The sequence below is a fragment of the Pavona decussata genome, unplaced genomic scaffold (assembly GCF_977016875.1).
Source record: "Pavona decussata unplaced genomic scaffold, jaPavDecu1.1 SCAFFOLD_114, whole genome shotgun sequence".
Lineage (NCBI taxonomy): Eukaryota > Metazoa > Cnidaria > Anthozoa > Scleractinia > Agariciidae > Pavona > Pavona decussata.
In genome coordinates this window covers 1,298,179-1,325,000 of record NW_028145528.1, presented here as the reverse complement: position 1 = coordinate 1,325,000, position 26,822 = coordinate 1,298,179, and the positions used below count along the sequence as shown (strand labels likewise).

The window sequence follows — 26,822 nt, the reverse complement described above, 5'->3', positions numbered from 1 at the left end:
TCGGGGACAAAACGTCGGCTTGATTATGTAATGAACTATTCCTCGCTTGAGAAACTGTGAGAAGACAGGTCCGAGTAAGGCATTGTGGGATACTTTGGGTTTTCCGATGGAGATTACGCCGACGAATAACTGTATTTTCGGCACTTTCTCGGGGTAGCGTAGCTCTCAATTTAAAAGAATATTACCTATACAATTATCTACCGAAAAATACTCTTATTCATCGGCGCAACCTGTTTTCATCCATCTATCCGAATGATCCCATATTTCCTCACTCGTACTGGTCTTTCTATAGAATAGTCCATTCTGGGTGGACACAAGGGTGGGGGAGTAGGTATACTCTTAGCTGCTCCACAGTAAGTCCGAGATTTAACTTTTTTTTTAATTTCTTCATTCAACTGAACTGAATCATCCGTTTTACGCCCCGCTCAATCTAGGCACCAGTTATGGGAAATATCACAGAATGTTGCGGCAATCGGAACACAATACGACCCCAAGTTGCTATAGCTACAGTAACAATTTATCGTACATCAATGAATTTAAACCTCAGATGGGGACACCCACACAGTTTCATTGCCGATGTTGTGTCTGGTGAAAAGTAAATGCCGTCCGGATTTTAAGTCATCAATCAGATCGCGCAAAGCAACACTACCCACTGGTTTAGTATTTGGTACTATACATCTGGGCTGAGTTGCTCGAAGCATGGTTAGCGCTAACCATTGGTTAAGAGGTATTAAAACCTATAGGTTGTCATGGTATTTAAACCGGGTTAGCGCTAACCATGCTTCGAGCAACTGGGCCCAGTTAGTTTGCAGTTTCTTTACCTTTCACACCGTTGATCATGAGACATTACGCAAAAGCAGCTGAACAAGTGAGAAACAACCTCGAAGATAATCAAACGTTATTTAGCTTTGTGCAGTGAATCGAACACGTCCTGAACGATCGAGGTCGACCAAAAAAATGTTGGCTGTACTTTACTCGACCAGGGTCAAACACAGTTCTGCCAAAGTAGGGTCAGTTAATACAGTTAATCCTACTTTGGCTGAACTTACATAAAACCCTTCCAACATTTTTTTTTTGTCATGTGTCAGGAAATTTGGCCCAGTTCGAGAGCGTTAAAATTTTTAATTTTTTTTTTTTTTTTGGGGGGGGGGGGGGGGAAGGGGAGGGGGGTAGGCCCTCTGGTTATAATTAACATAAATATTCATTGTGACTGGCCAGACTTGAATAATTTGGTTCTTGTTTATTTATTGCAGTTCCAGGCAGGATATCTACTCATACGAGATCCACAAAGTACACATTTGTTCAGCAAAATCTATTTTCACTCTCTCTATTTTCTACGGTACATAAATCATCTTATTCCTCTTTGTTCGAGAAGAGTTTACTGGTCACAAGATATCCAAGCATCTCCTACTGTTCATTCAGTAGTGTTCTCACGCTGGCCTGTAGCAACCACCAGTGCACCCATAATAATTATTCCTGCACGGCCACAGGCATTTGAAGTTGTTGTTTCCACTCACATCACAGTCTTGCACACACTTGATGTGGTCCTTGTTGCATTTGTCATAACACGCCTGATTGTCATCATTTGTGGTGCAACTCACAGCGATAAGGAAGCAGCAGAGGATTGAAGCGATCAATGCAGACTTCATCTGCGATTATGAATAAACACAAATTTATTAATTAAAGGTCAGGAGGGAGCGTTTTGAAACAACGGATCAATTTGGCTTAAACATTCTTTACTTATTCATTGCTTGTGCACCAAGTCCAAAATAATCGGAAACGGGGTCCTTCCCAAACTAACCTAATTGTCTAGGTGAGTGGACGGATGTACAAAGACTTGTAATTCAAATGGACCGAGAAAGAAAAGCTATCGCTAAAAAGGGTATCTATACCCGCTGGGCAGGTGACTCTTATGATACCTTAGCCCGAACTAGCGCTAGGGAAGGTTTACCATTTTGGCGCATGTACATGAATGTAAATACTTTTTTCTCTTTCTTATCAATTGTATGGCTTCAAACATCCCACTCACATGTACTTCAGTAATTAGTCAAAGCAAAAGTCAACAGATCGAAGGCATGGATGCAAATAAGCTCCCTGTGGCCAAGAAGTCATAGAAGACTTATGCCGAACGTTTTAGTTACTCTGAGCAGGTGGTTGTCCGGGCCAGTATAAAAGCGGGTTATGCGATATTCGACCATGAGGTGTATGTGAAGTAAGAGTAAGCTTTGCGGAGAACAATTAAAAGCTGAGTCACTTGAGAGGAAGATTCATCTTTTGTTGAGAGGATCAGCTAGTTCCCTTCCAGGTTCCTCCAACCGTAATCAGTGAATTTAATAAAATGGGATTGCGGCATAGCGGGCAAGGATGAAAAAAGGATTTGGATTCATGCACATGTGCGGTAACGTGAAACCGTCCCTTTATTTAAATCTTAAAAGATTTGAGAATCAGGTATACATCTTACCTTTCAACTGTACTGACTTACTCCTTAATCTGATCTGTAAAAAATAGTGAAAAGGGTTAATGTTGTGGCTTTAAAGCAGGGTTGTACTCTTTGTAGTCTTACAGTTTTGGCAAAAACTAGACTCAGTCTTAAAAACAAGCGAATAAGAACTTAAGTCTTAAAAACAACTTTTTAGAACAAACGCCAAACACAAGTTAATATCGCATTTAACTAGAAGATCTGAGCCCATTTTCCTTGTAAATTCACCCAAAAAACTCCATATATAAAGAAGTATTTTTTGATAGGGATTTGTAATAAATGAAAACTTACTTACCTAGGATCAACTTGTTTTATGAAGAATTAACACTTGATTAGCACGAAATAAATTCCACTTGATCCTATTTATTGCCTTTTTCACGAGCACCTGAATCAATTCCTATTTTCCGTATTCCACTGTTTTAACAGAGCTTCCACACAAGCTGAATTAAAAGCAGCCTTTGCATTCATGCAGTGTTTGATCAGGTTTTACATCCATTATCAAAACGTCCAAAGAAACTCGTTTGATTACCTGATTATATTCACACCAGACATAAAGCGGACTCTGCCACCGGAGGGCGGGGAGGGGGAGGGGGTGTTCCCCTTAAAGGGAGGGGTACTTCTAGTCTGCGCAGAAGTTCTACATAAAAGAACTTCTGCAGGTGAGGGCTTGCCAAGCGCGCCTTCAAACCAAAGGATTTCATTTCACCAAACCTGTTTGCTAGACGTGCTTCATTCGTCACTTTGTCAGACATGCAGGACCGATTAGAGAAATGATGGACTACTCTTTGACCGTCAATTCAAACCAAAATCTTTGCACTAGCTTGGATCGAAGTATTCTGTCAAAGTAGGAGAGGGGAGGACCCCGATCGACGCCGATAAAGCAGCCATTAAACAACATTGTTATAGGTGGCAGCCAAATGCTTAACGCACCTTTCATGCGGACATAATAGAAAGTACAAAGGTATTATCATAGATGTTCGTTTTATTGAAAGCGTATTTACGTTGTAACCTGAAGACGACTGATTGCTATTCTCTTTTCCTTTAGTTTGTGCATCATTTGTTGTCTCAGCAAAATAATGCAATTGGTTTTGCAAAGGTGTTGATGCACACACCCAGTTAGGGCTATCAAAAAAATAACCTCATGTTGATACAACACATGTCGATCAATGTGTAATTGTAATTGCAATCTTTTTTAAATATTGTTTGTCAAGTTATCAACCTCTTCTCCCGAAAATACATTTTAAAAGCATCCAAAACTCAAAAAAGGAAAAGATTTGTTCCTTACACCACAACGCTGAATTGACTGATTTAGGATTAAGTAATAGTAAACCCGGCAGTGACACACGCTTCAGTACTAAATAAATAGAAATAAAAAAAAAATTGTGAAGTGAATAGCACCATCGTTGAATGTCGAAATAGAATTCAATTTTTTAAGGGAAAAAGTTGAGACTATTGAGTCGTTGAGAAACGTAGTTTTCAGAAACATAGCCTTGTTGGTGAAAAAGGGCGACAGTTTTAATTAACAGCACATGGGCTCTGCACATGCATTACACACTTAACTGGTCGTCCTCTACAAAACAACAACGGAAGTGACCACATTTTTTAAAATGTGGTCAACGTTTTAAAAAACGTTTTATGGAGATGATTAATTTTCCTTTCTCTTTTGGAACTTTAAACCTCCTGGGTAGCTCGGCCACATCACACAAACTAAATAAGTAGAAATTATCAGGAATTTATTCGTAATTTCTAAGTTCCGTTTTCGTCGGCGTCGTCGTCGTCGTTTCTGCTTAAGGTCCCTGTTGTCGTTGAAACGCAACCTTTATTCACTTGTTTTTTTGTAGTTGGGTTGGCCTAACGCACTAATGCGAGCCCCGGCGATGCGAAATCCACACTAGTTTCTTCATATCGATTCATAGAAGAGATCCAAAAAGCGACAAAGCCCATCACCATGGATGCACGAGATTACTAACTTACAACCATTCGTTTTCACGGTGAAATAAGGGTCGCTGCTCATTCCGCAAAATGTTCCGCTTTGTATTCCACAAAAAATTTGCAAGTAAAGGGAACTTAAATATGTTTTTGATTGAATGTACCCAACTGGAAATTGTACCTACTCCATTTGCTCCACAATGGGAGCTTGTTCATAATGTCTGAAAAGTCTTTTTTAGCGAAAATTTTCACTCCACTCAATTCCACACCCACAATGTCCAGACACTTTTGTTGAAGGGAAAACACAGGAATTCTTGTATTCAAGACTTGTGCTCATGAAACCAACAGGGTTCAACGATGTAGGGAAACCATTTCACAAGGTACAATAATAATAATAATAATAATAATAATAATAATAATAATAATAATAATATTTATCCAGGGAGCCCACTCGCCTCGGCGGTTTTCAGTGGGGCCCTGCAAATTAAAAATAAAATAAAATAAAAAATTACCTAAAAAAAATGATTTCACAAGATCAAACGAACTTAAAAATAGCTAAACAATCGCCATTCACAAACTTTTAAGCTTTGCCTGAAAAAGGGACAATGATATATTTTTTCTAGTGTTTATTAAGAAAACAACATGTAAACCTTTATCTGCAAAATACATGGAATACTGGGTAAAATTATTACAATAAATAATTTATCTACAATTATTGAAAACCACTCAATTAAATTTGTACTATATTTTTAAAACAATGCATCACATGCATCAAGGCACTTCACATATTCCCTACTATTTTAGCTACGGTGTAATACATAAATGCTAATTTGAGATCCTACAGTGGTACATGAAATAATAAACAATTATTTTACGAGCGCACGTTGGATGACAGAGATGATAGATAGCCAACCAGGCGCGTAGCGCCGAGTTGGCTATGATCATCTCATGCCCAACAAGCGTGAGTGGAATAATTGTTTTATTAAAAACAATCACGAAATATTGCTAGATTTTGCGGATTCCGCTTTGCAAGTAACAATAATTGGAAGACAATTTAATGGTCTCTTTTTCTCGGGCGTGGTATAATGGCTCATATACCATGGCCGCTAAGCCAATCAAATCACTCAAATTGCATTATACAATGATCCAGTTTTTAATAATAAAAATTACTTTCTTCGAGTACTATTTTATTAAAGCAACCATGGAAACCTAGTGGCAAATGATAACAATGATCATAATACTCTATGACAACAACAAACAATTGTTTTTACTAAGCAAAATTTTGTTCTCTTCTTATATTGAAGAAGAGAACAAAATTGTCCCCAGTATTTATTGAAATAAACTTAATATGGTATACCATTAAAAGCTGTGTTAGCTCCTCTGCCAACCCTCTGTAACACCAAACTGTTAATAGAAATGCTATGAAACTGAAGAGGGACAAACAATAAACATTTTATCTATCAAAGCCCACTATAAGCCAGGCTTTAGTCAGTTTGGTTCTAAAATATCCAGAGTAGTGTGCTGAGATGGCGCACTAACAAACTGATTTACAAAGAGAAAACAACGAAAATCATTACCATGTGGGAGGTTTGCAAATGTGATCTTAATTACCATGAAATTTGGAAAACTTTTGCTTTGAATTTCTCCAAGAATTACTAAATTATGGTTTGAGAAGTAGATATATCAAACACTCAATAGAATGTTTAAGGTGGCCGAACACAGTTTGCGCCCGCTTTACAGATTCTGTTAGTGATGCCATCAAGCGCGCGCTAGGGTCGTGGTAAGCAAATACTATCGATCCCTTGATTTTATACCAAATGGATCACGAAGGTAAGTTTTGCTCTTAAAATAACACAGTTTCTCGTTTGTAAATCCTTCTTCATTTATCGCCGAACAAAGAAAGTGAGTTCACAATGAGCTAAGCCTTTTTGTAAGCTTTTCATCTTTGCTGAGAAAACCTTAAAAGCCACGCATGCGCATTTGAGCAAAAAATTGTGACTGGTTGTTTTAATGGAAATGAACTGTTTTCTAAGGAACCGCTCTTAGAATTTCGTGAAATTTGACAAAACAGTACAAATGTAGTTTTCTAAAAGTGTAACTCGCCTACAAACCAAAAACAAAATCTAACAGAGGGTATCTTCAAAAAAACATTACAGTGCAGAACCAACATTTACAGGAGATCTCTCTGTTAAAATTACACGAAAGCAGCATCACTATGTCAGTATTTTGTGAGTTTTTCTGAATACAAAAAATGGAAAAAATCTAATTAGTGCATTTTCCAAAAATTAAGGAAAAGTATTATTTGTGGACGGTTAATAGGTTGCTGCATTGCCATGACAATGGCACCTTGCTCAAGGAGAAGTATCAAAATTTATTCCTTCTTAGTTAATCTTGCACCATGCTAATTTCGGGTACTCAGAAGTACATAGTTTTCAAATAATGTCTACTAACACCTGTATACTGGAAAACTGTGTTCGGCCACCTTAAACTGATTTTCAATCACTTCAAAGTTGGTTAAAAAACCTTGGCAGTAAAGCTCGTATTTTTTTTTCAACCCACTTCTTGGAGTCTCCAAGTTTTTCATCAAATTCCCCGGTCTCACGGGAAATACCTACGCCCCTAGTAGGCTCTTCGCTGTTGCTGACACGGTTGTGCTGGCTGACCCTGAAGATTTCTAGACTCCAGATTTTTGTATTCTGGGGGTTGGCAGGTAAGTTAATCTGTCATCTTTGTAAATTGAATGGTAACACAAAAATCCACTTCTCTTTCTGATTCAGTTAATATAATTTATTTTAGAACAGCATTGTACAGTCAAGTTAGTATTAAGTGATGAGGTTGAAAATATTAAAATTTATTGTTTTGGCTATATGCCTGCAATGAAAAAATATTTTTTTGTTTTTCAGTTGTATTTTTTACCACTGACAAGGAAGCGGTAGCCTTGAAAAGTCTGGTGAAAAATATTGTTCAGCACAGAATGTCTTCCAAAATGATTTACATGACAAAGTTAACCAAAGTAGCTTATTTATGTATGCCTATGACCTGTTTACAACTAGCGACTCCACGACTTGCGGTTCCATTGAAAATGTAGAGGTAAATGTTAACGAACGGGGAAAAGAGATCTCCAAGCTGTACAACTTCAATCTCTCAGAAGGCAACTTTTCACAATACCAGGTTAAGAATCTTATCAGGTTATTAAATGCTCTTGTGAGAGTTTCTGGTAATTTATCTAGTTTTAAGAAGCAGATTAAATCTGTAAATACCGGTACTGTTAATCTGTTTGACAAAAATACAAAGGCTGCTTTCTCTGTGACAATTAATTACATTTTTTGTTGGTAGTGTTAGTAATGTAGTCATTTAAACAACATTCATATAAGTGAGATTTCTTCAAGGTTTTATTAGTATTATATTAGTTTGGTAGATTAGCTGTCCCTAATAAGCATGCTCCTTTGAGTATGCTAGATGTATATAACATGTTAATAAGGAAATTATAATTGTTAGTATTTATTATTATTATTATTATTATTATTATTATTATTATTATTATTATTATTATTGAAACAAGAAATATGAGTGATAGGAACCGACGTTTCGGTGCATCTTGCGCCATTATCAAGGTTACATAATTAATGATAAAAAGCGGTTTGTAAAAAGGCTAAGTTGAAGCGAATTTGCATGACATAGTGGCAAGCTAAATTACTTAAATACTTTAGCACGAAGAGAATCGGACTGCACGTTCAATGTTGGTTTAAGCTCTTGAATATACATCATTTCATTAACAAGGCAGTCAAATTTGTTCATGCATTCATGATGTATATTCAAGAGCTTAAACCAACATTGAACGTGCAGTCCAATTCTCTTCGTGCTAAAGTATTTAAGTAATTTAGCTTGCCACTATGTTATGCAAATTCGCTTCAACTTAGCCTTTTTACAAACCGCTTTTAATCATTAATTATGTAACCTTGATAATGGCGCAAGATGCACCGAAACGTCGGTTCCTATCACTCATATTTCTTGTTTCATGTATTTCTAAATCATTATTATTATTATTATTATTATTATTATTATTGTCAAAACAATTTTAATATCTTCAACCTCATACTCAAACATTTGTGCTACACAGTCAAATCTACTCTTTGGCTCTAGTATAAAGTGATGCTACATGGGTTTTGTGGTCACTTCTCAAAACTGCATCCCTTATTTAACAGAGTGTTCACTGACACCTTTTAAAGTCTCAATAAGCTTTTTCTCATTGCATTAACTTGTCTTTAAACAGTCACTTCATCACAGGAGACCATAAAAACATACATTAAATATGGCCATACTAGTAAACAAATTATGTTATTTCCCTTTACAAATGGCATGGGGGTAAATTAACCGTAAGTGAGTTTTCTCCTAAAGTTAAATTCATCTTGTCGATACTTCTTTAAGCCAAACTGAACCTGTTTTAGATGGTCAGTACGCCAATCCCCAATGATAACCATTAAATGGTCATCGTACTTTTCTCAGCATAAACTGTAATCCTTAATTAAAATAGAGCTTTTTTCGGTATAAAAGCTGATTCATCTATAGCAAAAAGATAATGTAACATCAAACTAAATGTGAGCTCCCTAGAGCTATATTCAAGGAACTACAGAACTAATAATCAGTCTCAGATCCCCAAACAATAATATAATAATAATTATTATTATGTCACATATTAATAATACAGACCCGACTTCAAAATGATGCCTCCAAATAACCTTCTTCCTGTACTAGCATATCCACTTCTGATGTCTTTAGACTAAGTCTTTTCACTGTCTCATATCCTAGTACCATTACAACACTTGAAGGAACCATAGAAAGCATTCTGGCAGACAATCCCTTGGTGAGCCCCAGTGGGCCTTCTTCTTGCAGAAGGTTACGGAACATATGCACAAAATATGTTGATTTTCCACCACCAACCTAACAAAAAAAAGGTTTGATTTTTAACACTGGGTACTTTTCGTTCAACAGAAACATTTGGGTATGAATTTCCCAAATGTTTCAGGTGGGGAGTACAAAAGCAAATTCTGGTTGCTGCAACTGACAGGAAACCCATTCCATTAAGGAATTCCTACACTGCAAATGCAGTCCTTAGTGGCAGCAAGCAATGAGAGAGAACACTGCTGCACATAGAGACCAGTGTCAAATGAATGATTGACATTATTCTGATAGCGTGATTCTTACTTACACACAAGAAACCACTTTATAAACACTCCTTCTACTGTCAGTTAAACATCTTTTATGTTTGGAGACAGAATGTTTTGCCAGGAAATAAATAATAGGTATCCTTGCGATATACTTCTGAAAAGTTTTCAAAACTACAATGAATTTTTATTGGATTCATTCAGGAGTAGGTGTATGTGGGAAGGGCCCAGGGGGGATACTTGGGTATAAACGTAATGGGGTGGGGGGGGGGGGGGGTCCAACGTATGTTTAGGGGTCTAAATTTTTCAACTCCTGTAATTTTTTGGGTCTGAAAAATCTGCACATATTTTTTTGGGTTCGAATTTCTGCCAGGCTAATAGTTCTTACACAATTCAAGCCAAAGTTCCAGCAAGATCAGAAAGGCAGTATGTATACTGTTCTTAAGATTGCATTTTTAGGGTATAAAAGTCATGTATTTTTTTGGGTCTAAAATGTCCAGTCTTGTATTTTTTTGGGCGCACAATATAAGGTCCATGTATTTTTTTGGGTGCAAAATATTAGGCTCTGTCGAACCCCCCCGGTCACGTTTTTACCCAAGGACCCCCCCTGGGAGGGAGGGGGCACTCAACCCAATGATGCCATTGTTCATAATAAAAACTCCACACCTTTTTCAGTCTATGTTTTCACTTGAATAGGCCTTATCACGGTTTTCGATGCCATTTTCACGAGTAGACAAACAGGCTTGAAATAACAGTGTTTGTTTGGAAATCCGATGTCAAATAATTTTCATAAAACATCGCTTCTGAAAAATTCATGAATTGGAAACTTTTGGCACTAGGAAAAGGATTTTAACAAAAAAATTGGAGGGATGTAGCTGTGCCAGAAAGCGTTCAGTCGTGTTTTGAATCTTCCATACATTTGTCTGTATAGCGAACCAACTGTGAACTGCTACTAAAAATAGTTCACGGAAAAAAAATACAGGGAAATGTATGGAAAGTTCAAAACACGACTGAACGCTTTCTGGCACAGCTACATCCCTCCAATTTTTTTGTTAAAATCCTTTTCCTAGTGCCAAAAGTTTCCAATTCATGAATTTTTCAGAAGTGAAGTTTTATGAAAATTATTTGACATTGGATTTTCATACAAACACTGTTATTTCAAGCCTGTTTGCCTACTCGTCAAAATGGCGTCGAAAACCGTCATAAGGCCTATTTAACTCAGCTCTGCCTTATCCTCGTACCGATTTTTTTTATAAAAGTTTTTTCTGCTATGGAGGGGCACTCTCTGGCACTCTCTGTCTCTGGCTTACAAGGCTTTTAAAAGCGGTATCTGAACACTCGATCTGGCAGGTCTACTATGATTGAGTGAGCTTTTCACACAATACGAATTATTGTAGTTTTTTATATCCATTTATTTCTTTATAGTAAATTTTTGTTTTACGTATGATGATTAATTTGTATTAGAAATTTAAATTTTACCTAGTATGCCATTTGATGTTTTTTAATAAATATTTGTGTTAGTTGTTTTAATCTTTGAGTGTGAAATACCTGTAAACTAGCTGGTGAGCCTAGCTTGCTGGTCTCACAAAAGATAAGCATATTTTCACAATAAACTGCTATCTATCTTTATTGTGTAGTTCCAGAAAAATATCCATACCCCCACCACGGAGGGAATTTCACATAGGACCCCCCCCACCCTCCAGGATTTTCCATTTTTGAGGTATTTTCTCGACCCCCCCACCCCTTTGGAAATTCCTTAAACACAGAATTCACCCCATCCCCCTCTGGAAAAGTTTTATTTCAAAAGAACGCCTCAAAAATCAGTTTGATGTGAACATTTTGGAAATATCAAGAACTGCCTACACCAGGAGAAAATATGCGTTATCGAAGAGCGCGCGCGCTGTTCAATTTCACCAGTAGAGTTTGCCAAAAAGCTCTTGCTACTGAAATAATTGTTGTGTTTTATATTTACCTGCGGTCATTGACATCAAATTTTACCATTAGCTTCGCTGAAGATTTTAAATCTAAATTGTTGGAACAAGTCCGGCAATGCAAAAATGTGTTTTCATTTAATTTGCATATGTCATGTTTACGTTCCTATGCAAATTTGTAGGGGATCAAAAGGATTATCGCTTTAGTTCTACTCAATCAATATTTCTCATGGTAATCATTCAGTCTAGTTATTTTAGTCGATAGTTTTGCTATTGAATCGGAAAAGCTTGGACAAAATAAGCATTAGCAGGGCAGGGAGACAAATTGACCTTTCAGATCGTATCTTGAAACCGCAGACGAAATCCGCAGGAGCCCCAAAACGAAATTAGCATGTTCACGTTCTTATGCAAATTTTGTATGAGACCAATAACGCATTAAAAGAATGTTGAATTGGCTCTGTTTTGCTGAATTTTGGCATAGAAATTAAGTTAATAGTTTTGGACTTTGAGTTAAAAAACTGTGGACAAAATAAGTTTTAACACGGGTCAGTTTTGACAAACTGATCAATTGACCCCGGGAATTGACCTTTGCCCGTAACTTTATACAAAAAGAACAAACAAATATTTCAATGTTTTATGTAAAATTGGGGCTTTCACTTTATAGCCATACAAAAGTTTCCCTTTTAAACATTGGTACAAATTCAATTGTAGCCAGTGAACAATATTTTTCTACGCAAGAAGGTTTCACAAAGACCACAAACAACAGTTTTATAATAACTTAGTAACGCAACGCAGACAAAGATTTCTTTTCTCACTTGGACTACTTCGCTTACAAAGGCTTATCGGAGAAAGGAAACATGTTTTTCATGTAACAAGGGTTTCTTTAAAACAGTTAAACAAAGTTACGTCTTCAAGAAAGATCTACGAATTTGCTAAGTTGGTAAGTTACAATTTTGAACAATTGTCTGACATGAACGTGAAGTTGACCCTCTGGAAACTTATCCAACCATTCACCCCTCCTCCCCTCTGGAATTTCCTGGGCCATTGACCCCCCCCCCACCCCTCTGGAATTTCCAATTCCCTCCGTGGTGGGGGTATGGATATTTTCTGGAACCACACATTGTGTTAAAATAAAGGATGCATGAAGTTATGTATGAGAATAGCCCTCTTGGGTGTGCCTATGATACCCAAATCCTCTTCTGGATAAAAGTAACACTCTTGAAGCCAAATTCTATAAATTTTGCAATACTTACCAAAGCCGCAACTTCTAAAAAAAACTATGGCTATTGGTGTGGTGAAATTATAAGAAATAGGCCATTTGCAACGGTTAGTCACATGATCGATAATTGGTAAACTTGGAGCTAAAGCTGTATGAATTCCAGAATTGGAAAGATCATATTTCACTTAGCCAGAATGTAAATTTTCAGACGATTACCACCAGAGGTCGAGAAGTTATGACCATTTGTAGACTCAAGAATTCAGTACTTTCGTATACATGTACAAGGGAGAAGTGTTAACCGCTACAAAAACAAGTCGGATTCTTATTCTTATTAAATGTGGAATATGCGAGGATAAATTAACAAGGATGGAAATTTTTCGGAATTACAAAGTGCAAGGGAAGAATTTTACGGCGGCTTGAAAACTTGGAAAAATATAAGGATTTGTATGAAAGATCACTGGAGCGTCACTGGATGGCTAAGCGTCTTCCTCCCATACAAATCCTTCTAACTTCTGGCGTCCGTAACTACTTCTGCTTAAATGATATGAGTCTGAGAATCTAGGTGGTAACATATTTTAAGCCGTTATTTTTATTTCTGGGAAAATTATTTGTTGAAACTGGCTGAATCATTGTGATTAGGAAAAGGAGGTCACATGATGAACTGTTGCAAATGGCCTATTTGGCCTTCATTACAGAAACAAAAAGGGCTGTGTGCAAAAACTCTGAAATTTTGATGAATCTTGCGAATTTTGATTACAATCATCATCCACACCAGCTACCTTCCAAACCCATCAATTTCTTGCATGGCTGAAAGCTTACAAAACAAAGAACATGGGGTGTGCTTTTTTTGGGAGAATCCGAAAACAGATTTGTGATCTCAGATCATTCGGATCATGCCGCATCAAAGGAACCGACGAATCCTTGCCCAGAGTGGATTCGTCGGTTCCTTTGATGCGGCATGATCCGAATGATCTGAGATCACAAATCCGTTTTCGGATTCTCCCAAAAAAACCCACGCATGGCCACAAACCTGCAAGCGAGTTCTCATGATATCCAGAGGATTGGTTAACGTTGCAGTGGTGAGGCCAGCTAGTGCACCTGCTGTGGCCAATACTGCCATATGAGGTGTTCCTGTTACTACTATACTACCCACTAATCCTGTGTATGCACCGTAAGAGGCCCACCAAATAGCACTACTAGGAGCATAAGTCATCAGCGAGATCATGTACCCTCTATAGAGCCCCAGAGGACCATCACTTTTTATAATCTCTCGAATGATAGTGGAAGCTCCTTTAAGTTTGACCGTGTTTACTCCCTGGCCTTGAACCATGAGTTTCTGTGAGACAACGTCTACTGGAACTGTTATAGTTTGTCCTACTAACGACCCAATCCCACCGGCCAAGAATCCTCTGACAGCAGCATTGTAATCTTTCATCCTCATTTTAACCAACTCCAGTGTTGTGATGTAAAACTGGCCTGACAGAAGACCAAAACTGCTGACCAGAAATCCTTTGTAAAGCCCTCTTACTCCTTCAAAACGCACAACTTTTACAAAAGCGTCGAATGATCCTTTGTAAAGTGCGTCCTTTCGCTGAACTTGAAGACGGGTTTTGACTAAGTTTGCTGGATACAGCAGAGCACGAAGGCCAAGAAACAGAGTTGGGCCGAAGAAATAAAATTTTCTTTTATCCATCTCCTCCCATTCGATGTGCTTAACTTCCTCTGGCATTTTCAATCCCTCTTCCTACTATCTAAATTCCTTTACTTTCACAAAACAAAATCACAAAGCGAGCTACAAAAACAGGACGTCGACGCCATCTTGGATTATTTCTGTGGTCAGCGGACTTTGTGTGGTTTCACGTGAAAAGTGTTGGTTTTCACGTGCGTCTTGCGTTAGCCTGAAAATGCGCGAACGCAGAAAGAAAGAAAAGAAGGGAGGAAAGAAAAGAAAAAAGGGAGGGAAAAGGTGGGAGCGAAAGCGGAAAACAGTACCGAGTTTCCCAGTAGCTCTCTAGTTAACTAGAACAATCCACCGAGAACTTAAGAATTTGTTTGTAGCTCCAGTCAGTTACTTAAAATGATTGATCAGCAAAAAAACTTATCTTCCAAAGGTTCCCTGAAGATATGTCACTTTATTAGTTTCTAAAATTAACAGAGAAAAAAATCATAATTCGTGAATCTGATCGATGAGTGCTTTATTGTAAGTGGGAAGTATTGTGCTACGATTCCTGAGTCTTAGAAAACTGCGCAATCAAAACAAATTACATTAGGATAAATGGATCTACGGAAATTTGGAAATTTAGACGATACAAGCGTCCGTTTTATGCAGGCCCAGTTGTTCAAAGCCCGATTAAGCTAATCCTGGGTTAATTTGAACTGTAGCTCGAGTTTAATTACTAATCAACAGCGATTTTTCCAAAACATTTTTGTCCCTCAGTTTTAACTAAGACTTTCCTTTACCATTAGCTTAAAATAAGCTTTCAAAAGCATGTAAGGAGCGAGCTGAAAACCTCGGTTATCTTTAATCCTGGATTAGCGTTAATCGGCTTCCGACTGACCTGGCCCAGAATGCTACTTAGTCGGGCCGACAAATCCGGCGATAATACGTAGAGTTGTTAAAAAAAATCAGCCTGTGCATTTGCGCAGGATTGTCACGGTCGTGATGTCTGTGGGAAGTCTACTGCGATTGTCGATCCGTTTTCTTAAGAAAACTGTCCCACTGTTGCTAATCTGTACAGTGTTTATGTTAACAGTTCGAATATTTCGTGTGTGGAACGGCATAAGCGTAGGCATGGGTCAAATGGATTTACTCGCCACGAGTTCGCCGGTTGAACGAACAAGAAACGATTTCAAGGAGCAATTCACCTTAGTTGATTTAAATCCAGGTCACACACCAAAACAGCTGGTTGTACAACGCTATGTTCATCGGACAAAGTTATTGAGTACTGTCATTTGCCCTAACACACTGTTCCTTCTGATTCTGGTGTCCACAAATGTGGGAAACTTCGACCGTCGCCGTTTAATTCGGAAGACTTGGGGCGCGGATCACTCTATCAAAACAAAATGGAAAACCGTGTTTTTGTTGGGGAGAAACAGTAACAACCGGGAAATGAAAACGGCTATGAGGGAATCCGAAATTTACGGCGACATAGTGCACGCTGATTATCATGAACATTTCTGGAATATGAGTTATAAAGTTGCGATGGGTTTCGAATGGTCTTTGAAATATTGCTCCTTTAGTTACTTGCTGAAGTCGGACGATGATGTGTTCGTCAATACTTTCGGAATGATGGATTTTCTAAGCAAGTATACAACTCCAAAGAAGAAATTTTATACTGGGAATGTTATGACTCGCAGTATCGTTCGGCGAGATGGCAAGTACAGAGTATCACCCGGGGAGTATAACGGTACTCTTTATTATAAGCCATATTGCAGTGGCGGGGGTTATGTTTTGTCACGCGACGTGGTCGAAAAGATATTTTCATATTTCGATGTTTTGAAACCTCTCAAAATCGACGATGCGTACATTGGTTTACTTGCCGATCGGGCTGGTGTAAAGGCCGTAAAAAATCCTGACTTCCGCATGTTTGAGTACAAATGTAAATATAAGGCAACCACTCTTGTGCAACATCCTGCGAGGGGTGACTGCGCCATTAAACTTTATAACAATATGATTAAGGGGATTTTGGGGTGACACCATAAGTTGATTTCTTTTTCAGATTATGTATTATTTATACCAGTTTACGTATACCTGAATGTGTGGTATGTTACCAGACCGCAGACTGCTAATGATCCCTCAATTAAATGGCACCCATACTTTATATGGGATGTGGGTTCAAGCAAAGATGAAGATCGGAAAATGATGAGACTGCCCGCAGACGTCTACCGCCGGTTTTTTTTTTATTTCGTGGGGAATTTTGTAAGTCTTATTTAAAACGGCAATGGATTTATTTCCGGGACACGAAAAGCGAAGGTTCTTCAATACTGACGATCAACTTGTCCGACTAGCTCTCGGTGTATATGTCGGCCAATAATTTCAGAAAAAGCTTACTTTGAGCGCGTGCTTGAGGATTTGTTAGCACAAATAATCGGCTTACAAGGGGTCAGACGGAACAGTCCATGTTGTCACCACAACAAAAGAAGGCCGGATTATTTATATTTAGCCGATTATTTGAGGCATCTGGCTCCAAGAATCTGGAAGCAGAAGCCTTGTGTCTTCACTTCACGTCATTCCGTTTTCAGCGAAGTCATCGGGGTTTGTACCGAGTGCTCAAAAAGGATGTAACCTATGTTCGAGAGTGAAAACAGACACGTTTTTTGCTTCAGTCATTAATTTAAAGTTAGGTATTTAATCTAACATTTTCACCCCCAACAAGTTTCAAAATCTATATGCTTACGCGAATTTTACAGGACATTTTTTTTTTTACAGAAAAACGGGGTTTTTTTACACTAAAGTTGATAAATCGGAGAGGTAAATTACGTTACATTAATTTACTTTGTTTGTATGATAGTCTTTTTTTAACATAGTGGGTATTATAGAATTGTTTACTCTTTTCTTTCTTTCTAAGTTTTGAAGTGTTGTTAAGAATTGCAAAAATTGTTGTTTTTCTTTCAGTAATCGATAAAAAATGTATTAAAAAAATAAAATAAAATAAACCGGAGAGGTGTTATAATCTTTGGATTATTAACTTAAAGTTGAATATTTCGCGGCAATTAACCGCATTCGGGAGCACTCATTAAATTTTGTTTACATTACGTAATTAAGGTAGTGTATGACAGTGTTCTAAAATAAACGCTTATTGTCATTGTTTTCTTTGGTGGTAACTATGTGATGCTAAATATACTGAAGTGATAAATTTTTAGACTCATTCCCAGTTCCTATACTTTTACAATGCGGACACTCGAACCGTGAACAGTCAAGGCTTTTCTTCGCCTTTTTTTTTCAAATGCTGTCCAATCAGAAACTCCCTTGAAAACAATGAATCAGACCTTTTTTTAACAACATTGAATCAGAAAAAAGATGTAAAGTTCTTAGCGAGTGATAAATTTTCTTTAGTCTGTTTATATTGCAGAGAGAGAAAAAGTCCAAAAAAGCCTTAGCCGTTCACGGTTCGAGTGTCCGCACTGTATAAGGAAATTTTCTGGCAAGGTTGAGCCGGCATCAACCACGATTTAGAAGGTGTGGAATTTTAGGAACTGTGACGCAAAAAACACTAGAGACCACCCCGTAGAAAGCGTTCTGACTTCCCAGGAGCCACTGGAAACTAGTCCAATAAATTTCTAGTATCTTACGACCTCTTACCAGGTATCCTAGACTTTCTCAACATAAGAGGACGACTTGATAACATCTCCTGCCATACCAACATTGTGTAGAGCCTCCAAATTTATTAGCCGTATTACCACTCACCAATAAATAAAACGACTGTTGCTGTACCTTGAAACTGAGGGGACTTGGCATTTCTTGCCCGGAAAAGCACAATCTCGGACGCAGAGTCCTCTGGCTCTTTGGCCAACGTAACAGTTTGTCTCCTGGGCCCGGTTGTTCGAAAGCCGATTAACGCTAATCCACGATAAAAAGTTAATCGAGGTTTTCATCTCGCTCGTTTAAAATGGGGTAAAAGGCTAATTTCAAGCTAAAGGTTAAGAAAAGTTTAAGGCAAAACTGACGGACAAAAATCTTTTGGGAGAATCTTTATTAATCATTAATTAAACTCGCATCACAGTTCACGTTAATCCGGGATTAGCTTCAACTGGGCCCTGGGATACAAACCTCGGTTAACTTTTAATCGGGGATTGGCCAAGGATTCTGGCTAGGTTACGCAGCATCCATTATGGCCGGCGTTGCAAATCATTCATGAATTTTCGAATCTTTCAGAGATATGGGATTAGAATTCTGTTGCGGTTGTTTTTGTTGTAATGCCGGAGAGTGTGAAGATCATAGAATGGCATCAGCTGGAAAAGAAGAAGTACTTTCTGTTTATGAACGTTTATATGTTAGGCACGAATGCTGTTGTGTATCCAGCCGAATTAATCAAAACACGACTCCAAGTCCAGCGAACAAAATCCCTTTACAGAAACTCACTGGATGTCGTTTACAAGACTATAAAACAAGAGGGATTACTGGGATTGTACAAAGGATTCACAGTATCTCAACTCAGTGTCCTTACAGGGCACGTACATGCCGCAAGCTACGAGGTTTCCCGGGAACAGTTTCCAATGTTTCAAAACGCATTTCGCGGCTTTATAGCCGGAGGAATCGCTGCTGTTATCGAACAGGCTTTGATAAATCCAGTGCATGTCATATCTCAGCGTCTAATGGTGGAAGGTCAAGGACAACGAAATAAACAGTTTGGCACCATTAAATCTGTCAAAATTACCAGACGGGTGTTAAGAGATCATGGGTTTGGAGGTCTGTATCGTGGATTCGCAGCGTCTTTAATTGTGGAGGGCGTTTGGGGTGCCAGTTGGTGGGCCTCTTATGGTTTGTTCTTGGACATATTTGGGAAAATGGTTCCTGAAGGAACCTCGCATCTGCTGATTCAGGGAATTTCAGGAATGTTTGCTGGAATAAGCTCAGCTGTGGTGGTTAATCCAATTGACGTCATTAAAGTTAGACTGCAAGTAAGTTAATGGTTCAGTTTGAGCCATGCTATTTTTTAAAGAAAGTTGCCAAATTTTATGTTTATTTCAGGTATTTTCCAAGAAGTATACGCATGAAGTGCTTTATGGAATACCATAAAATTACAAAGAAAGTAACAGCCCTCATTGCTGAGGTGGCTAAATGATTTCCAGCACTTATAATTTGATTGATCATTACCACCCCTCCCTATCAGTTGATACCACAATTATTATAATGGTATCAAAGAAATGCCTAAACATTGGTTAACAAGTTATGGTAATTTTTTTAACTGTACAGGTTACCATAGCAACAGTATAACCTGTTAAAATAATAATAAATAACAATAATTATAGACATAATTATCCTTTTCCCTGAGGGGCTTTTCAGGGATAATGAAACAAACCACTCAGAAAGAAATATTTAAAATACAACATAACATGGATAAGAATCCCAACTGGCAAGAGACAGATCAGCTGGCTATTTACATGTGGGGCCGAGGGTTGAACTTGGGACTACGGAGAAACAACTTCAAATAGTGGTCAGGGCAAGACTTGCACCCAGGAGCTCCAGATTACAAGTCTGACACCTTAACCATTTACTACCTCCACCTAATTTGGGCTTTATATGATAACTAAAAGATACTTAGTTAGCCCCCATTATTTGCTATCATTATTATTGTGATCAGCATAATAAGTCACAACTTTTTCCAAAGTTTGAAAAGAATAATTATTGTAGGAGGGGTTTAGAGCCGCCTTAAATTTACAAAAATTTGAGCCAGTGGTAGCTCAGAAAGTAGAGATTCTTTACATCAATAATTGGTGTAACTGCAAATAACTGTAAATGTTCAATTAAATAATCAAAATATTAATTATATATCAATATAGCCACAAATACCTAGACAATATTTTATTGTGTGGAGGAAAGAAATTACTAATAAATTCCTGATTATTTATTTATTGATTTGCCATTATTTAGGTTGAGGGTAGGAAATCTATTTGGAGAACTCTCCAGGAGTTGCTGCGACATGAAGGGCCCATGGCCTTATCAAAGGGAATGTTTGCTAGTGCATTGTCTGAAATGCCTTGTAGTGTAGTTACAATATTAGGATATGAAATAGTTAAGAAACTAAGCTTGAAAGAGGATATTAATGATGAGAAGTAAAACCTTGCTGTTGTGTATAATGTGCAAGTTCTAGAAGATTGAATAAATAAATATGCACCTGTTCTGAATATTAATATTTTGTTAATTGTGTTAACTGGAAAGTTATGTAGCAGTACCAGGCCACGCAATGTTTTGATAAACCATACAAGGAATACTTGTAATCGTGTGGTCTATAAGTTTTCTTGTAGAGGCTCTAATGCCTGCTTTGTTAGTGAAACCAGCAGGCAATTTTGCAGCACATATTTGAGAGCATCTGTCCTTGGATAAAAACTTACACATTTTTAAACACCTCACGAGTTCCTAAAATTATCACCATCTCACCTTGGATGACTTTGCTTCCACACACCACCAATTAAAGATCAAGGAAGCCAAACATATCCTTTGGGAACAGCCCTTGCTGAATGTGCAAGTGAAATGTTAATTTATCTTCATTGTCAATACTTCTTTGTCATTCTCTTCACATTTGTCTTTACTTTTATACCCTTAACATTAATTGTTACTAGTTTTCAATGCACTTGTAAGCTTATTTATTGTCACAAACTTATTTTATTGTAAGTAACTGACAATGAATCAGGTTTCATTTGAAACATGTTTTGCCATTTAAAAAGTATTGTGTGGTTTATCAAAATGTTGTGTGTTAATTTCATTGATGATAATTTCAGGGTGTCATGGGAAGAGGCGACACCCAGCGTGCCTCAATCCACCCTTGTATCAAATATTCTCATCCCACAAAACATGTAAATAGCGACTGGGTATGAGTCTGCTATAAATAGCATGTATACCAGACATGTTCTAAAACTATATAATTTGCCTTAATGTTGCATAATTAATTGAGGTGAAATTAATTGAAATACCTAAGCAAACACAAGTGTTCATTTCCTCAATTGTTTACAAACTTTGGTTTTCTTGTGCAATGTGTCCACCATTGAAACTAAAGAACTCTTTGCTTTGACCACCAATATGGTGGTAGGCACATTAATCTAAATAGATGTAATGTAAAACATTGCTATAACAGTGTTATTTTTACCACAAAATTTCTGGCATCCTGCCTGCATCCATGATTTTTTCTTATCTTGAATCACATTGAGTCAATTATTCTGTTTGCTTTATATACTTGAGTTGAGACTCTAAATGCAGTCATTCTTGTTTTACTTGTATTGACCAAAGCTAGTGTAAAAAATATGCCCAAGGTGTAAAATAAATTTGAAAAAGAGTGTTTAAAACACTTGTTGTAAATAAATGATAGCAGGAACCAAAGTGATTGTAAATATAATTTTATCCAATCCATTTCGTCTTAGCCTATAATAATATACTAAGAAACTAAAAGAGCTAACAATGCGAATAAAACATCACACACTTAACCGGTATCTTTTATTCCTTCTTACAATGTCAGGTGATGAGACTAAAGGAAATTATCATCAAACATGCCATTTCTTGATCATTAAACATATTCTCCAAAGCAATCAATAAAAGACATGGAGAACTGTGAGGAAAATATTTTTGGTGACTTTGGCACTTAAACGCTATCAATTTCTTGGCTTGACATCAAATGAGAGATCAAACACAAAAAATGTAAACATGCACAACCATGTAAGCGCCTTCTCAGGCCCCTGGTTTTCTTTATTCTCAATTTTCTTTTAAAGATTAGTTTAAGTGTTTATGACTTCCGATTTCTACTTAAATTGCTCGAGAAAATAAATCCTGCTGAATAAAGGTCAAGTTGTGCATATGTGGAAATATTTTTTCTTGATGGTTGTACACCTATAAACCATTGCAACTCACCTGCTCAAAGAAAGCAGAGTCCTGGGAAACCCGACGGAATTAGCGTGATTGGGTCTTGCAAAATAAGACACCCCCAGAAATATAACCTTTTTTAAATATTAGAACCTTTGAAGGCGATATTTTCGAGGCCACAGTCTTGACGACAAATAAATTCGATGGAAAGCGTGGGCACTATAATTGCGTGACTTGCCGAATTTGTTACGTCATAGACAATGGCATAAAAATTGGCGCCCAGGAGGATTATCGTTTACCTGTTATCGATGCCTGAGGAAGTCAAACAGATAGAATGGCAGCATATTGACAAGCTAAAATACTATACTTTAGGCACTACTTTTTTCGTCGGTATAAATACGATTTTGTATCCCGCAGACGTGATTAAAACTCGGCTTCAAGTTCAACGAGCTGGCGCTTTGTACAAAGGAACATTCGACGCGTTATTGAAAACGTTCAAATCCGAAGGGTTGAAAGGCTTGTACAAAGGATTTTTGGTCAGCCAGTTAACTGTTTTAACGGGACATTTTTATGTGACGAGCTATGAAATTTCGCGATCAAAAATGTCGTTCCTTGGCGATGGTTCTCGTGGTTTCGTGGCCGGTGGGTTTGCGGCTGTCATGGAGCAGTTCTTGGCAAATCCTATCGAGGTGGTTTCTCAGAAGCTCATGATTCAAGGACAGGGAAGGAACAACGCAAAACTCAAGGGAGCGACGCACATTTCATTAGATCTCTTCAAAGATCAAGGGATGAGTGGATTTTACCGGGGATTTCTTGCTTCTTTGTTGACAGGGGCACTGTGGAGCGCTGTGTGGTGGGGCTCATATGGAGTGTATCTGGACATAATTGGAGATTATGCGCCACAAGGTACCTCCCATCTTTTGATCCAAAGTATCGCTGGTGGACTTTCAGGATTAAATGCAGCCATTATTGGAAATCCTTTTGATATAGTTAAAACAAGACTTCAGGTAAATACTGAAGGAAGGAAACGATGAAGGATAATATTGTGTTGAATGCTGGATAATTATTATCCCCTTCCACTTAGTGAAAACTATTTCTTTGGCATGTTGACACCAACTCCTTTCTCAGTTTGGAGACTGGAGAGAAGGTTCCAAGATAGATTTGGTGGGATGTTGTCATTTACAGTTACTCCACTGTCATTTAGTAAGCCTGCATGGTACTGATGCATCACATGATGTTTCGGTTGCTAGGTGACTGTTCTGCATGCTCAACACAGTCCGTTTCGACCCGGGTAGAGGTCTCTTTTCCTTGTGCCCATCAGTTCAGCAAATACAATGGAAAAGAGGCCTCTGCTAGCAGGGAAGTGGGGCCCTGGGGTGGGTACCCCCCAAAAGTTTCGGTGGGTGTGTCACACTTCCTGAAGCCCTTACCTGACCAGACTCTTAAATCAATACCCTATTTTAGACCACTACAATAAACATACAAGAAGCTGATTCAGTTGAAAGATCAAAGTGAACTTGACAGCAAATGTGACTGGGAGTTGTGTGGGCCTTCCAACCCTATTTTACTCCTGAAAACCATACCCGATTCCATACCAAAATGGTCAAAATCTTTAAAAGAGCAAGGCTGATTTCAGTCAATCTTTACCCTATTTCTGATCAAAAGGCTCAAAACCCATACCTTTTGTGCTATGGCTTGTATAGGGGAGTAACCACCCTATGTGGGTGGGGACTGACTCATCTCCAGTCATTCTTTATGACAAGGGTGGATCAGTCCCTCAAAGTTTGGCAGGTGCATTATCAGTTTCTTTTCCCCACTTGAGAAATATGGCAGGAATCAAGTTCTGCCCTAAGAAATTGTGATGGCTACTGTGCATTTCTCAACCCATTTGTTGACCTTTGTTGACATTCATTCAGCAATCTTCCACTACCCTCCTAGAAGCTTGCCAAGTGGCGACTTCAATTTGCCGGTAATTGCCAGAGAGCTATGGGTGAGATCACCCAGTCCCTCTTACTGTGAAAGCTAAGTCAGGCCCTGTCCACTCCAGAAGATTGACCTTTTCCAACATGATATCCAGGGACTCCTAGATAGACAGGTCAAATCTTGGGAATGGCGGACCATGAAGTTTGAAGCACAGTTGTTGCATGTGTCCAGACCTCAAGAGTTGAACGATGATGATGATGATGATGATGATGATGATGATGACATTCGTGTTCTCCTTTTTCCTCCACTTTTACCAGATGCATGTAATGACAAGTTACCAAATCTACCAAAGCTTTCTTGTCTTAAACACAATTTTAATCATTTTGACCCAATATCAAATTACAAATTCTTGTCACTGGTCTACATATTTGCATTTCTTATCATTTTGAGCTGAGATAAACTGCTTAATTTAAACTTCAAGAAAATCTGTCTTTGGTGACCATACACTTCATTCTGGTGACCTAAAAGTTTGATCCACATATGTTACAAGGAGAAATGAGCCACTGATCACTTTTGGAACTTAATGGAATACTTGTGGGGCATTCAGCAAGAAGATGATTTAAATTACCAAGACTCTTACTTTCTGGCCTTGTGAAGGGGGTTATTTAACTGTAACAAGTTTTCAAGTTCTGTCCTTTTTTTCCTTCATCGGTCAGTGAATCTGTATGGTTTCATGATGTGGTGAGTTGCATAATAGAGAATTGGAGGTGTAACCTTGTCCAGATTTGAGATAGAAGGGGGCAGGGCTTGTTAGAGAAGGGGAGGTTAATGGGGCTGTCGTGGTACTGGCAACAAACTGTAAAGGGGATGGGGGAGGGGGTGAGATGGACTTTGGTCTCCCTCTCCTTTACATAGTAGTTCCTGCTTCTTTGTAAAACTGAAATTTTTGGAATGCATTGCTGTGAAACTTTCCCCCTTTCCCCAATGTTTCCTCTAGATCCATTGCTTTTTCCACCAGATTATTTCTGATGAAACCACAAAGTCTTTGTCTACAAAATGCTAAATTTTAAACTAATATTTATGGTATCTTTTTTTCAGGTTGAAGGTGAAAAGTCAATGACAAAGTGTTTTCAAGACCTTCTAAGGAAAGAAGGTCCAAAGTCTTTGACAAAAGGAATGCTTGCTAGTGTCATGTCTTGGGTGCCCTCAAGTGTCATTATGATAGCTGCATATGAAACTGTCAAGAAACTCAGCCTAAAGGAACATGCTAGAGACTTGTTCAAGTGATACACATGCAAAGTTGTTCTTTAAATGTATATCACTGAATTCTTTTAAGTTGTAGTTCTCTACTTCTCCCAGGTTATCCAGCCAACATCTTCCACGGGAAAGATATTTCAGGATTCTGTGTGCATCAAAGTTACAAGTTTTATGCCACAATCCACAATAGCCCAGCCCTTCTCAACTATACCGCTTAAACAAAAACACCCCTAATCAACTCTGGGATTGGTCCCTTCAAACTGCCTGTACCTAAAGAGATCAGTAACCTAGAGGAATTCTGCACAGGTTTTGGAAACGGAGGAGGGGCACAACAGTGCTGGAACTTCATCCTCAGTAACTCCGAGCCAGTGTTGCAAAATCTAATGGAACTAATAAGCCCCCTACAGATTAATGGCTTCATATGATACACCTGTTCTGTGGCTTCCACCAAGTTATGAAACATTTTTTGATCAAAAAACATTTCTATACTACTCTTATTTTTATATGATAGGCAGTTTGAGGAGCTTGCTTTTCAGTTTCTTAACTGGAATGACTAAGATCCAGGACCATTACCCAGAGTATGCAACTGCCATACATTTGTGTCACAGTGTTCGAAATCAGGTCTACTTGATCCCGTGCTACAATATGATTTTATACAAATAATTTGTCTAAAAAAAAGTTAATAAATGAATTTTGTTTAAAAGAATCAAAGGCTCCTGTAAGCCAACTCGTGAATTGAATGCAGATGACACATTAGTAATTGAAATTAAGACACTACACTACCTTGAAAGCTAAAAGAAATTATACCTTAGCCTGACCATGTAACAAGAAATAACCATTCTTGTCCAAAAATGATTGTAAACTTATTCCCTACACATTGAATAAGGTTATCCTGATGCACCTATTAAAACATTTTCACGTGTTTTTTATTCAAAGTTCATGCCGACACTTCACTAATTGAATTTTTAAATTGTCAAATCATGCTCTACAGATGGAGTAAGATTATTCTAATGCGTGACGAAAAAAATTTTTTTTTTTTCAGTAATTGAGTTTACCACCCCGGACTTTCTGAAAAACTGAAAAAACTTATAACTTTGCTCACATTTAACTAAAAATCTCCATTCTTGTATTAAATGATTGAATAGGATTATTCTGATGCGCGGTGAAAAAAAAAATTATCATGTTTTTTTCCACTGATTGAATTTTAAACACTGCAGTTCTTTCAAAAACTAAATAAAACCACAAATCCAACAAAAATTTCTTTGCCGTTAATGCTTGATTTTCGCTGTTGAAACTATCGAGCATCCCTTAGAAGTTCCTCTTTCGATTCACCATTTCGAAGAAGTGTGTTTCCCTTCCGAAAACGCAAAATTCCCTAATTTTGACCAGCACCAGAGTGAAATTC

At 37.9% G+C, this 26,822-nt stretch overlaps 4 protein-coding genes across 5 annotated transcripts; 3 read left to right on the top strand and 1 right to left on the bottom strand.

Annotated features, from left to right (window-relative positions):
• Positions 1-1,371: 1,371 nt before the first annotated feature.
• Positions 1,372-14,911, bottom strand: LOC146470076 (solute carrier family 25 member 44-like). 2 transcript variants are annotated; one of them, XM_085122181.1, is made up of 4 exons: positions 13,754-14,911; positions 9,119-9,349; positions 2,462-2,495; positions 1,372-1,649 (listed from the first exon to the last, which is right to left on the bottom strand). In XM_085122181.1, the coding sequence occupies exons 1-2, from the start codon at positions 14,450-14,452 to the stop codon at positions 9,125-9,127; spliced, it is 924 nt and encodes a 307-aa protein (XP_084978307.1). In that variant the 5' UTR covers positions 14,453-14,911; the 3' UTR covers positions 1,372-1,649; positions 2,462-2,495; positions 9,119-9,124. The 2 variants fall into 2 exon arrangements, with proteins under 2 accessions (XP_084978307.1, XP_084978306.1); XM_085122180.1 differs by lacking the exons at positions 1,372-1,649; positions 2,462-2,495 and adding an exon at positions 5,020-5,835.
• A 341-nt stretch (positions 14,912-15,252) lies between these two features.
• On the top strand, positions 15,253-17,145 carry LOC146470075 (beta-1,3-galactosyltransferase 5-like). Its single transcript, XM_085121956.1, has one exon. The coding sequence runs from the start codon at positions 15,386-15,388 to the stop codon at positions 16,415-16,417; it is 1,032 nt and encodes a 343-aa protein (XP_084978082.1). The 5' UTR covers positions 15,253-15,385; the 3' UTR covers positions 16,418-17,145.
• Positions 17,146-18,527: 1,382 nt separating this feature from the next.
• Positions 18,528-20,579, top strand: LOC146470074 (solute carrier family 25 member 44-like). The gene is made up of 2 exons (XM_085122178.1): positions 18,528-19,344; positions 20,318-20,579. Exons 1-2 carry the CDS (start codon positions 18,640-18,642, stop codon positions 20,501-20,503), a joined length of 891 nt encoding a protein of 296 aa, XP_084978304.1. The 5' UTR covers positions 18,528-18,639; the 3' UTR covers positions 20,504-20,579.
• Positions 20,580-22,482: 1,903 nt separating this feature from the next.
• Positions 22,483-26,367, top strand: LOC146470073 (solute carrier family 25 member 44-like). Its single transcript, XM_085122179.1, has 2 exons — positions 22,483-23,244; positions 25,259-26,367. The coding sequence occupies exons 1-2, from the start codon at positions 22,546-22,548 to the stop codon at positions 25,445-25,447; spliced, it is 888 nt and encodes a 295-aa protein (XP_084978305.1). The 5' UTR covers positions 22,483-22,545; the 3' UTR covers positions 25,448-26,367.
• The last annotated feature ends 455 nt before the right edge of the window (positions 26,368-26,822 follow it).